Below are 13,698 nucleotides of genomic sequence, written 5' to 3'. Positions count from 1 at the left end.
TTAATCAATAGTCATGGTCTGGATCAATCAGTTGCACGGGTGCTTACTGTGATTGCCTGTTTCGCTTGACCAGGCTTCCATATACTCCAGGAGGTTGCATTACTCTGCACTAGGTCTGAATGAGATGAGCTACTTGTGTCTCGGCAAGCCAAACTTGAACAGTGAGTGCTCAGGTCAGCTATGCTTATATAGGCTCATTAACAGTAATAAATTTATTTTGCATGGATTTTATGTAGATGACTCGTAAGCAGTAAGTTTAGAGTTGAAATTCTATTGCTTACATCTTTGAAACAATATATTTATTTTGTAAATCAGTTAGTTTGAGCTTGGCTCAGTTTAATGTTCAAATTCTAGTATTTTCAATTTTTAAAAATGCATTTTTTTGTTGTAGACAAGCCAGCTCGAGCTCATCTCGTTTGACTCGCGATAAGAATGCACTGAGCTTGAATACCCTCTTTTTTATTTGTTCTCGTTTACCAGCCTTACTGTGTACAGAGTTGGCCAATAAATGCACTACGCTGGATCCAGTAACAATCCACCTTTTTGTGCTACTTATTGTACGATTCTAATCCCTCTATTGTGAAGGTAATGCCACATCAAATGAGAACTTGCCAAAAGACCAGAAAATGTTCAGGAGTAATTGCATGCATAACAAAGAGATTTGGCGCAGTATGATAATCATCCAACAGTATTCCTTGGCCAAAGAAAAAAAAAGGAACAAAACCAGAAAAAAGAATCGTTATGAATCCAGGTTACGAATTCATAAATTGCCATTGACGAGAGCCAAACCATTGTCGTTTTGAGGGATCCTTCTGCACATGCTAAGCAAACAAAAGCCTAATTCTTTTACACAGGTCCAAAAATTTGGAAAACACCTTCTGTTTATATGACATCCTGGTTAATTTATAACTCCGCTATTTATAACCTTGTTATCTACCATGCCTGTTACACTGTGGTCACAATGTTTGCCAACCCCACCACAAGCAGCTCTCTCATAAGCTGAGAAGAAAATTTTCCATGGTGTTTGCTGATCCCGACGACAGGCACAGTGCTGAACTCCTCAGTGCTTGGTGGTGACGAGCTCAAGCGTTCCAAGGTGGCAACAAAAGCTGTCTGTTGGCTACTCAATACATGTAACTTCCTGCATCCAAATCGATAGCTGCAGAGCAGCCACGGCGCTAGATGAAATCACCCAACATGTTTGCACAATTCTAGTGCAGAGACAGACCAATCTGTTATTCAAGATTGTGCAGTTGTTGCTGACCATTTAGACCCTCACGGAAATCACTAAAGGGGGTCATACTACCGACTGATCCTTACTCTGAGGTCTGAGCTGCTTGAGAGGAGAATGCCGGGGTCGGTTCTAACCGTTCGTTTTGCTGTAAGAAGTGATCGTCCATAGGGCTCGAATTTGCATCCCTATGCTAACAGCTCGTCCAACCATTTCTTTGCTGCAAGAAGTGGCCACCCTTAGGCCTCAAATTGGCATCCCTATACTAACAGCTCGAGCACACCTCCTGAAAATCACTACATAGGCCTAAATCAGTGCCTCCAAAGCACCAAAGTTAGTGAATTACCATCTCTGTTCATCGCATTTTCTAGCCTTCGTTCAAAATATAAAGCACAGAACCCCAACCTTGTGAAAAAAGTTTGTTGACTATACTCTTGAAAATGCAAGACTTGAAAATCTTATGCTGGCCATTGAACTTTTCACTATTTTAAATATCGAATAAAAAATTTAAACTGTACAAATTATTTGGTATGAACATGCCCTTTTCTTCTCTTATTCAAATCAGTTTCTCAAACCTACTTTAATTTCTCTACCCAGTTTTTCACCGCCTGAACCAACTAAAGGACAAAAGAAAATAAATACGATTGTTATGTATCTTTTTTTATAACGAGGAACCCTCACCGAAGAAAGGAAAACCCCGGGTGGGGCCCCATGACCACCCTTACGTGGCTCAGCTCTAAAAGCTATTGACACACCCGTGCGCCAGCAGGGTTTGATCCGGTGCCTTCATCTCAGGACCCTCACAACCACCCTGCTGGTCACGCCGGCGACCCCGTGGTGGTACGATTGCTATGTATCATAACTCACACTCTAAAGTTATTTACAGAAGAGTGCTTTCACTCAGCTGCTCGTGGAAGTAGTGCTATTATGTACTGTGATGGGCATGGACATCCAAGTAATTACCTCTTGCAGATCAAACGACTTGTGCATCTCCTTCACACAATGGCAGCTGGTTGCCCTACCGTCCCCAGACTCATTTATTTTTGGTGTACGCTGACAATAAGCTGCAGGTAGATTTTTAAGAATATCATCCAAACGTCCCTTTCTTTCGTCTTCTCTGTCCATCTCAATAAGTTCCTACAATACAATATGTTGGTCTTTGAACGTGACTAAAGAGAGTAAGAACAATGAAAGCATGAGACCAAAAATACCTGTGCAGAGTAACTTTCAAATATCGGACGGAAACGCTGCCTGCAGTACTCATTGAAGAGAAGCGTACATACAAGCAATGGTATGGTAAAGGCTGATGCAACCGGTGAATCTTTTAATCCGAACACCCCAAGGGCTATTATTTGTGTCAGCACTAAAGAAAACACTGTTGTGTTGTGCACTATAGGCCATATTTGTCCTCCACTCTCATATTTTGTGCAATAGACATTAAGAATCTGCAGAATACAAGTATGCTTAAGTGCAACTATGATTCAAAAACAGAAAAACATGCATTGTTTATTTCTTATTCAATGACTGCCCACGAAGACGGAAGTCTTTCTCTCAGAAGCAGGTACGAATTAAGAATTATATCTTGTGAATAATATGTTGCACCAAAGGCCACTTGATTCAGGATTTCATGCCTAGGCATCTATCACTACGTTACTCCCCTCCTCAAACTCGGCTTGAAAGAGAAAAGGGTTGGGCCTTTGGTGTCCTCCTAGAGCATCCATAGCAGAATCTTGGCTTATTGAAAACTTAGGTTGGGAGTATTTTTAAAGGGACTTAAAAAGTCGAGTACAGGGAATTGAGAAGGAAAACAAGAGAGAATGTGATGTTCAGAGTGGTTCCAATGGAGTTATGGGAAACCAATTCATCTACTATGAGATGGATAACAAGCAGCAGGTACGAATTAAGAATTGGCTGACCATGAAAATGAGTAACTGCTTTCTTTTTATTTTTTTAACTGAAGTATACATCCATCTTGTATGTAAGGTTGATTGTGTTCAAGCAAGTGTATCTCCTGTCGTGCTCGCTGCAAACACTGGAGTGATGGCACATGCCGAAGAGCTTACAAAGATGGAGCACAAGAACATGGATGGGTAAACGTGAAGTTCTCTGCAATGAGCAGTAAAAAGTCCTCAAAAACAGTAATGGAGGTAACAGTTTTCCAAATTATTCTCAGTCCATGGAATAAGGTACCGGAGCTTTGGATCATCCTTCAATAAATGTGCCCGGTTTACATGTGGCTGCACGGACATACAATTTATCAACCTTAATTCTGATGAGTTGTGGAGCCTGATTCAGAGTTAGGGGGGGTCCAGGGGCTCCCCCCCATGCGGGTCCCGGTTTGGGCTTATGTTTGAGACCCGGTTTCTTATGGATCAGACACGATTCGTTTAGGTTTAGGGTTGTCGCCCTTGCCTTGTATAAATTCTTTATTTTCTTTCTCTCTTGTATCTGTCGAAAAAGAGCAATAAAGTTTTTCTCTGAGCAGCCGTGGTTTCTCTCTCTCTCTCGGATTTAAGGAAAGGTTTTTCCAAGTAAATCTGTGTGTCCTTGCTGTGTTTGGTTTGATCGTTCTTGTTTATTGTTTCCTTCGGTTGTTTCTTGCTCACGGTTTTCCTAACAAATTCTGTGTTTCAAAATTTTATTCCATCACAAAAGTTTGATTCCCGTCCCAAGACTGATATTAAAATGTTAACCAATGATTAGAGCAGCAGTAAGATGATCTTTGTTAACATGTGTAAAAGTATCTCCAACGAGATACTAAGATCAAGACCTTAATATTCTTGATAATAAACCCGGCACAAATGCACAATAAGAACACTTTGCATAAAAGCACAACTCACAAAAACTCACAAATGCACAAAGGCATAAAAATAATAGAATCACTTTATTGAGCACTTGCGCTTTGACTCAAAGCCATGAAGAAATACAAAGGGGAGAACCCCTATTTATAACAACACAAAGGGGGCCTTGGAGGGGCTCCACTCATAGACGTTGGAGCCCCTCCAACGGTCACAAATGTGACCGTTGGAGGGGGCCCAACGTCTATGTTAGTGGGCCCCCCAAGGTACATTTTGGTACTTTACATAAAAGAAATAAAAAAACAAAAAAGAAAGAAAATAAAAATAAATTTACAATCACATTCATAAAGTGAATGTGCGTAAAACAGAGGAAAAGACTAAACTACCCCTACGGCTAAACAAATAGAAATATATATTTTATATATATAATAAGTAGATACATATACATATATATTAATATATGTATATGTATTACCTTATATATATAAAATATATATATATATATTACATTATATGCTTATGTACATAATTTAACACCCCCCCTCAAACTTAGGGCAGGATGACTGAGAGTTTGCTAAGAAGGAAGTTGAAACGCGGAGCACACAAGGCTTTAGTGAAGAAATATGCCAACTGATATTCGGACGTGACATATGGAAGGTCAATGATTCCTTTGAGGTACGCCTCCCGAACATAGTGACAATCCATCTCTATGTGTTTGGTCTGCTCATGAAAAGTGTGATTTTTAGCAATATAAATCGCACTTTTGTTGTCACAGCATAGCTTGGTAGGCCCTTCAATTGTGATTCCCATGTCTTCCAGCAACTGATGAATCCAAACAATTTCCATGGTAGTAGTCGCCATGGCACGATATTCAGCTTCAGTTGATGATAAAGACACCTTTTGCTGCTTCTTGCATCTCCATGAGATCAATGAGTCTCCTAAGAATACACAAAAACCAGTTGTGGAGTGACGGTTATTTGGGTCACCTCCCCAATCAGAGTCAGTATAAGCAATTAATTTTAACTCAGAAGAGGAAGATAGAAAAACTCCCTTATTAAGAGTGTGTTTTAGGTATCTTACGACACGTAAGATAGCACCCATGTGAACAGAAGTTGGTGCATGCTGAAACTGACTTGCAGTATGCACAGCATGTGAGATATCTGGTCTGGTAATACTTAGATACATCAACGATCCTACTAGTTGCCTGTAAGGAGTAGGATCGGAGAGAAGAACACCATCATCGATCTTCATTTTAGCTCCTACTATAGCAGGAGTTTCACAAATTTTGTCGTCTGTAATACCTGACCTATCAATAATCTCAGATGCAAGCTTAGTTTGAGACAAAAAATATCCTCTATGAGAGTATGCTACCTCAATACCCAAAAAATAAGTTAAGACACCTAAGTCAGACATTTCAAACTTATCCTTTAAAATGGATTTTATGCTTTTAATCCCTTTAGAATCGCTTCCAGTTATAAGCATGTCATCCACATATAGAAGCAGAATAATAATCCCTGCATTGGATTTTCTAACAAACAAAGCAGTATCAATGAAGCAGGATAAAAAACCATTTTCTAACATTACGGAGTTAAACCTATCATACCAAGCCTTGGGGCCTTGTTTCAAACCATAAAGTGTTTTTCGAAGGCGAAACACTTTTCCCTTAGGAGACTCCATTCCAGGAGGAACATCCATATATACTTCTTCGTTTAGATCTCTGTTTAAAAAAGCATTCTTAACATCCATCTAATAGATGTTCCACTTATTGATTGAGGCAACGGTTATAAGACATCGGACGGTGACCATCCGAGCTACTGGGGCAAAGGTCTCCTCATAATCAATCCCATATTTTTGACCATACCCTTTTGCAACTAAACGGTCCTTGTATCTCTCAAGGGACCCATCACTCTTAGTCTTGACCTTAAACACCCATCTACACCCTATTGCTTTCTTGTCTTTAGGGAGGTCTTGAAACTCCCATGTCTTTGCTTTTCTTAGAGCTTCAAGTTCATTATTCATAGCGACTATCCATTCTGGACATTTTCGTGCTTCCTCGAAGTTCCTAGGTTCTATGTAAGAGTGAATGGCGCTTAGACATGCTCTATATTTAGGTGAAAAAGACTCATATGAGATGAACCTAGAAGGAGGTTTTCTTGGTCTTTCGGTCCTACGAAGGTTTTCCTCACCCGGAGTAGTCTCACTATCATCATATCTTTCGAGGGCACTTCTGAAAGTATTCCTATCTCTATGAGAGTAGGTTATGGGATCTCTATGCGGTTCTTCGTTGATATGTTGATGAAGCATTGAGGGCTCAAAATGGGTTTCATTATTACTTAGGTCATTTTGATTTGATTCGTCATCACTAGAATCATCATCTTCTGTCAATAAATCAAACAGAAAGGAATAGTCTATATTTTCGTCATTAGATTCAAGTTTTTCGAAACCACTAATATTTTCCAAGAAACCATATGCAAATCTTTGTTCCTCTCTCTATATCTCTTAATAAGTTGTCTAAGAAGATGTATAGCTTCTATAGTTGATCTTCCAGGCATAAAACCAAATTGATTCTCCGATATCATGAGAACCTTCCTCAACCTATACTCAATCACCCTCTCCCAAAGTTTCATAGTATGACTCATGAGTTTTATACCACGATAGTTTGTGCAATCTTGTATATCACCCTTATTCTTATATAGAGGCACCAAAGTACTCTTCCTCCACTCATTAGGCATCTTATTTGTCCGCCAAATCTTGTTAAAAAGATTTGTCAACCATTCTAAACCTTTCTCACCCAAGCATTTCCAAGCCTCGATAGGTATACCATCTGGGCCAACTGCCCTTCTTGATTTTATTTTCTTCAAAGCCTCTGCAATTTCTTTCTTTTGAATCTTGCGCATGAAGTCACGATTCATCTCATGAAAAGGAATGGAGAAGTCTCCAAGATCCTAAGCATGACTTCCATTAAATAGCTTATCAAAATAATCTTTTTATCTCTCCTTAATCTTCTCATCTTTGACTAAAACCCTTTGTGTTTCATCTTTGATACATCTAACCATACCCAGATCCCTCGATTTCCTATCTCTCATCTTTGCAAGCCTATAAATATCCTTCTCGCCCTCTTTGGTATCCAACTTGTCATAAACCTCCTTATATACCTTATCCCTCGTGTTTCAGACTACTTTCTTAGCTTCCTTCTTTGCTATCATATACTTCTCCAAATTCTCATTATCACGACTCTTACTTAGATTTTTATAACACTCTCTTTTAACCTTAATAGCTAATTTGACATCCTCGTTCCACCATGATGTATCATTACCTAGCGGTGCACCGCCTTTAGACTCACCCAGTACCTCCTTAGTCACCTTTCTCATGCCACCCGCTATCTTATTCCACATTGATTATGAATCCTCCTTAAGACACCAATCAGCTTCCTTAACTACCTGTTCTACAAACATTCTTTGTTTAGCTCCTTTCAGTGCCCACCACTTAATTCTAGGATCTATCCTATGTCTATCCCTTTTGCGGCATTGTCTAATTCTAAGATCTAAAATTAAGACTCTATGTTGTGTAGCTACACTTTCTTCCGGTATAACCCTACAATCGATGCAACAACCCCTATCTCTCTTTTTAAGTAGGAAAAAATCTATCTGACTCGTATTAACCCCACTTTTAAATGTTACTAGGTGAGACTCCCTCTTCCTAAACCAAGTGTTTGCTAAGATCATATCATAGGACAAACCAAAATCTAAAATCCTTTCTCCACTTTCGTTTCTTTCTCCTATACCATAGTCTCCATGGATACTCTCAAATCCATCCCTACTAATGCCTACATGTCCATTAAGGTCACCGTCGATGAAAAGCTTTTCTCCATAAGATATCCCTTGTACTACTTCATCTAAATCTTTCCAAAATTGACGCTTAATGGAATCATCTAAACCTACTTGAGGTGCATAAACACTAATAATATTAATAATATTTGTACCTAATACTAATTTAATAAGTAAAATCCTATCACCCTTCCTACGGACCTCAACTACATTATCTATAAACTCATGACTAATAACAATCCCTACTCCATTCCTATTCTTATTTATTCATGTATACCAAATCTTATATCCCCAAGTTTCTATCACTTTTGCTTTCTCACCTACCCATTTGGTCTCTTGTAGACATAAAATATCCATCTTTCTCCTACACATAACATCTACTAACTCTACCAACTTACCAGTTAAAGATCCTATGTTCTAAGTGACTAACCTAATTTTATTGTCTTGAACTATCTTCTTTACCCCCACCAGTCCAACAAAGTGAGGGAACCCTTGCCTATTTGACACCACACCCAGGCGACGGTGTGACGCGTCGCTTCTGGGCGACGACCTAGCAACCCTTGCCCATTTATCACTGCCTCCGGGCCTATAGAGTACAACGCGTCGCTCAGTAGGGAACGCCCCAACGAAATTCTCATATTGGTTCATTATAATAGGGTGTGACTAAGTTTTTATGCTGGCTGTCACTAGCCTACCGCAACCCTCCTCCTTTATCCGGGCTTGGGACCGGTAGTGTATAACTAAACAGTTATACACAGGCGGAGTTTGACATGCTTCCCAATGCATACAAAAAAAACCTTTGATTGCTTCCACCAATGACTCTGATACCATGTAAGAAAATAAAACCCACAACCAAAGTAACTCTCAACAAATACTCACAAAGAGAGCTCAAGCATAAGAACATACACAATACCCGAAAAAGGGTATACAAAAGGAATAACAAAAATAAATCTCATTAACTTGGGAGAAAAACCCATACAATCGAATGCTATACAAGGGGAATAATACTCCATATTTATAGATAAGGGAGAGGAGCCATCAAGGGAGTCGTTGGACTCCCAACGGCTCTATTTAGAGCTGGTGGGAGTCCAACGACTCTCTTGTGATATGCTTTTTGACTAGTCAAAAATTAGATGGCTATAACAGTCCAAAAAGTAAAACTAAACCTAATTTCTAGTTGAGTTCTAACTAAGACTAATTAAAGCTAACTAAGGAAAAAGAAAAGAAAAGATTACATGCATATGAGATTACATATTTTAACACCTTCTAACATTGGTAGGTTTTCTTATTGCTTATTCTAACTCTTATTGGAAGGAGATGTAAATGATCGGTCACTCAACCCAGATTTTTGCATTTTTGTAGGTGACTCCTTGGTGCCTTGGAAGTGAAAAAAGTAGTAGAAGGTGAGGCCATGGATGCTACAACTTCGGAGATAGTGTGGTTAAAGCAATTGCTTAAATATCTAGATGTCCACATAGCTCATCCCTCTAAGCTATATTATGACAACAAAAGTGTTGTGTACATCGGCAACAATCATACTTTTCACGAGTGCACAAAGCATACTTGGTTGCATTGTCACTATGTGCGTGAAGAGAATCTGAGAGGAACCATTATGCTTCCATATGTCTCTTCGGAGTATCAGTTGGCTGATTTCTTCACCAAAGTTCTACGATTTCCATGATTTTGGTTTTTTTTGGGCAAACCTTTGGTGTTATCACTATAAATTTGAGGGGAGATGATAATATATATATATATGTGCTTATATATATTTACATATATGTATATACTTATGTCTATGTATATACTATACTATATATATTATATGCACATTTTTGTAAAATATTAAATATCCTTTTTTGTATTCTTTTTTTGTATTTTCTGTTGGCAGTTGACAACCTTTGACTAGCCATTAGGCTAGACTAACGTTAGTCAATCTGGCTGTTAGACTAGGCTAACGGCTAGCTAGGGCTCCTCTATTGTGTATATAAAGGGGATCTCCCTCTATTGAATGCATGCATTCTTTGTGCATTTTATCTTTAATAAATTATTTACTTTTGAAGTGGTTTGTGAGTGCTCTCTTGTGCCCTTGGTGACTTGTGATTATATGCCCTTAGAGGTTTGTGTTTGTACCCTTTTGTGTGTGTGGACTATCTCTCTCTACTCCATTACAATATTTTCCAGCTCTCTTTGTTTTTCCTGTGTGTGTATTGACTTATTCCTTCTCTTTCATTTCATTTCCCTTCATACCAACAGAATTTCCTATCATGATTTTCTACTGTGAAAAATCTCAACATTATCAGCCTTACATATATCTCATATAGGAAAACATGACTATTTTCAAGAAAACATTTTGATGATGATACAACTGCTTTAGTGAACGGTTTCCACAGATTTCTCCTTCCCTCCCCAAAACAGAACCATTAATGACAAAAGAAATAGAAAAATAGTACAGATTTTTCATTACTGAAGTCAAATAAAAACCATCTATATCACAAGGAATGAATGGGAAACTATGTAAACCAGGGCAATGGAGGTAAATAGCTAAGAGAGCATGAAAAGTAACAGAAATTAACAAATCAAAGAAAGGCTGCCCCTTATGCAACGTTACTTATAACAAGAACTAAAGAAAAAAATATATGCACAAAAACTATTGAAAAGAAACAGCATCTGTATAGATAAGGTACCTGATTACGGTAGACGACGTAGCCAAGAAAAAAGTATACCAGCAAGAAAGGCAATATCAGAGGTGCCAAGATTGAACAAGTAAATCCCAGAAGTCCAAAGAGGAGAACTCTAGGAACTTCCGTATGGTATGGAAAGGATGGCATGTACACCCCATCGTCCTTTATTCCAAGTAGTTTCATGCCCAAATTCCAAGTTAAAGCAAAGAGTTGCATGATTTCCGAGGACAAACTTGCCCAACCTGATGTTAAAATGTAAGTGATGAAGAATGTAGCCTGCAGAGTTTAAAAACTTCCCTTTAGCACAATGTTTTCTTGAAAACAATATCTCAAAACTACCACTCCAGATCCAAAAACCGAAAGAAACAAAAACACATGCTAATTTGGTGTCCTCTAATATTTGATACAAATTTTGCTAGAAAAGATAAAAGCAATGGAAGAGATTAGAGATCACAGCTCAAAGTATGGATCCTATTCTATAAGCAATGGAAGAGACTTTGCCTTCTTCAAAAAAATTTGCAATCTTTGACAGCAGTTTGCCATAAATGGCAGCCAAATCCTATGTAGGAATGAGCCAACTGCCATCATATTTGTTTCCGAAAATATCATCTGAGATGGCCTCAGTAGATCAGAAAAGGAGGAAGAACCTGGAAAGGGTGTCCCATTTTTTACCACAAGCCATTAAAGAACACAAGAAGAAGCAACCACCCCATAAAAGGAGACAATTCTTGTTCAATTGAGTGAGGACTGACATTCAAGAACTTTTTTTGTGCAACTCAAAAGACTAACGAAAAGAAATATAAACTAAATATACAAAGTTATTAATTTTTAATCATGATAACCTTAACAAATATTTGGGATCTATCATTCAAAAGTATGGAGAAATTGATGGAGATGTAAATCATAGGATAAAGGTTGGGTGGATGAAATGGAAAAGTGCAACAGGAGTGTTGTGCAATCGTAGAATGCCATTGCGGTTGAAGGGAAAGTTTTATAAGACGACTATTAGGCCCGCTTTACTATATGGTACAGAATGTTGGGCTGCCAAGAGACATCATATTCAAAAAATGACTGTAGTTGAGATGTGTATGCTGAGATGGATGTGTGGAAATACAATAAAAGATAAGATTCGGAATGAGGAGATACGTAAGAAGGTAGGCGTTGCACCCATTGAAAATAAGATGAGAGAGAATCGTTTACGGTGGTTTGGACATATTCGGCGAAGGCCTAATGATGCTCCAGTTAGAAGGATGGAGAAATGGGAAAATATATTTATAACGCCCCAAATTTAAAACTTGCGAACCTTCTCAGAAAATCAGGCAAGAGACTAGAAATATCTCTTTCCTTCAGAGTTTGTGTATGAAATCAGTGGAAGATTTTTCTTTGATAAATCATAAGGCAAGCTGACAACTTTGGGCACGTTAACTATGTTAAAATGTAATCTGTAATATATATATATATATATATTATTTAATATTATTATATTTTCTTTTATTATTTTTTTATTTTTCTTTATTTTCTTTTTTAGCATCTAGTTCAATAGAAACTAGATATTTGATTTGGAACTTGACTGTGCAAATAGTTGTTGGACTGTAGTCCAACAGCTATAATAATAAATGTTGTTGGACTGTAGTCCAACAGCTATATTAAGAGACGTTGGAATCCAACGTCTCTTTTGGAGAGCTCAAAATGAGCTCTCCTCTCTCCCACTTTTTTGTATATATAGGGGTGAACCCCTTCAATGTATATTACTATGCTTCTTAAGCATTTTGTTCATGAATAAAGTATTATTTATTTTAAGTGTTCTTCCTTTTATACCCTTTCAAGGGTCATGCTTGTAGTGTCTCCAATAGACGCTTGTTTGTGAGTTATTTGTGCATTTGTTGAAGACCACCATTTCATTACATGGTATCAGAGCTACGAAATCCTTAGATCTTGAAGTGTTTCCGCCTCGATTTCCGTGCCACATTTACAAAAGGTGTTTCATCACCTTGTTCTTGGCTCAAGAAGATTTGTTTGAAGAAAGGCGAACTTGTGCTACAAAAAAAAATGGTTTTGTATCCTCTCTTATTCTTTTGTCTACTCTTTTTCTTTTCTTTTTATTTTTTTCTCTCTCTCCTCCTATTTATTCCTCTCTTACCCTTGTAAAAGATGGATGACAATGATAAGATCACCATCATTCCTATGAAGCTAAATGAGACTAACTATGTAATGTGGGCTTCGATTATGAAGCACCACATTTGGGGAAAAGGTTTATGGGGTATAGTGGATGGTTCCGATTTGGAACCTAAGCTATCTCTTACCAAGAAAGAGGGGAGGTTCCTCTAACGGAAGAAGAGAAGAGTAAGGCGTTAGCCACTTATGAAAAGAAATGGAAAGAATGGAGGATAGGGCATGCAAAAATTATGTCATGGCTCATCAATAGCATAGACATTAAAAAATGCTCTAGTCTAGCTAAGTTTGAGCATGCCGATAAGGCTTGGGAATACCTCAAAAACATGTATTCCCTTAAAGATATTGCACATGTATGCAATTTACAAGATAAAGTTCGGACAATGACTCAAAAAGATAAAACTATTCGAGAATATTATAATGAGTTGTCCGAACTTTGGGAAGAGTTGGCTCTTCTTGAGCCCAAATGGCATTGTGCCGAAGACATCGAGCTTCGCCAAAAGCAACTCGATATGGAACATTTCTATCAATTTGTGAATGGTCTAAGGCCGGAGTTTGAATCCACCAAATCGGCCCTTTTACATCGTGGAAAAATTCCTTCTATTGTTGATACTATAGAAGAGCTCACTATGGAGGAAAATAGACTTAGAAAAAGTATTCCAAAAGTTGATGATGACTCCATTTTAGCTGTATCTAGACCGGGGAATCATACTCGTACTTACAAGCCGCCTCATTTTGGAAGGCAAAACGGCGACTTTGATAAAAGAAAAGTTATTTGTCATCATTGTCATGAACCGGGGCACTATAGGCCTCAATGTCCAAAGTTAAAAAGAAGAGAAGAAAAAAGAGTTGCATCTGTTGAATCTGAGTCAAAAGATCAAGATGCACCTGTGTTTATGGCTCAACTGATGGAAATCCTTCAACCTCTTCTCAAAGGGGTATCCTCCTCAACCGAAGCCTCAACTGGAGCGGCAGTTGCATCTTTCTCC

The 13,698-nt window shown here is 38.2% G+C and overlaps 1 protein-coding gene across 2 annotated transcripts; it reads right to left on the bottom strand.

Moving 5' to 3' along the window:
- Window positions 1-438: 438 nt before the first annotated feature.
- On the bottom strand, window positions 439-10,716 carry LOC149838928 (hyperosmolality-gated Ca2+ permeable channel 2.2-like). 2 transcript variants are annotated; one of them, XM_090006888.1, is made up of 4 exons: window positions 10,541-10,716; window positions 2,443-2,676; window positions 2,195-2,368; window positions 439-1,517 (listed from the first exon to the last, which is right to left on the bottom strand). In XM_090006888.1, exons 1-4 carry the CDS (start codon window positions 10,682-10,684, stop codon window positions 1,497-1,499), a joined length of 573 nt encoding a protein of 190 aa, XP_089863014.1. In that variant the 5' UTR covers window positions 10,685-10,716; the 3' UTR covers window positions 439-1,496. The 2 variants fall into 2 exon arrangements, with proteins under 2 accessions (XP_089863014.1, XP_089863013.1); XM_090006887.1 differs by lacking the exon at window positions 439-1,517 and having other exon boundaries at window positions 2,033-2,368.
- Between the last annotated feature and the right edge of the window lie 2,982 nt (window positions 10,717-13,698).

Source organism: Nuphar pumila, chromosome 5 (genome assembly GCF_984573655.1).
Source record: "Nuphar pumila chromosome 5, dmNupPumi1.hap1.1, whole genome shotgun sequence".
Lineage (NCBI taxonomy): Eukaryota > Viridiplantae > Streptophyta > Magnoliopsida > Nymphaeales > Nymphaeaceae > Nuphar > Nuphar pumila.
Note: the sequence above shows the minus strand (reverse complement) of the source record. Positions and strands in the feature narration are given on the sequence as shown.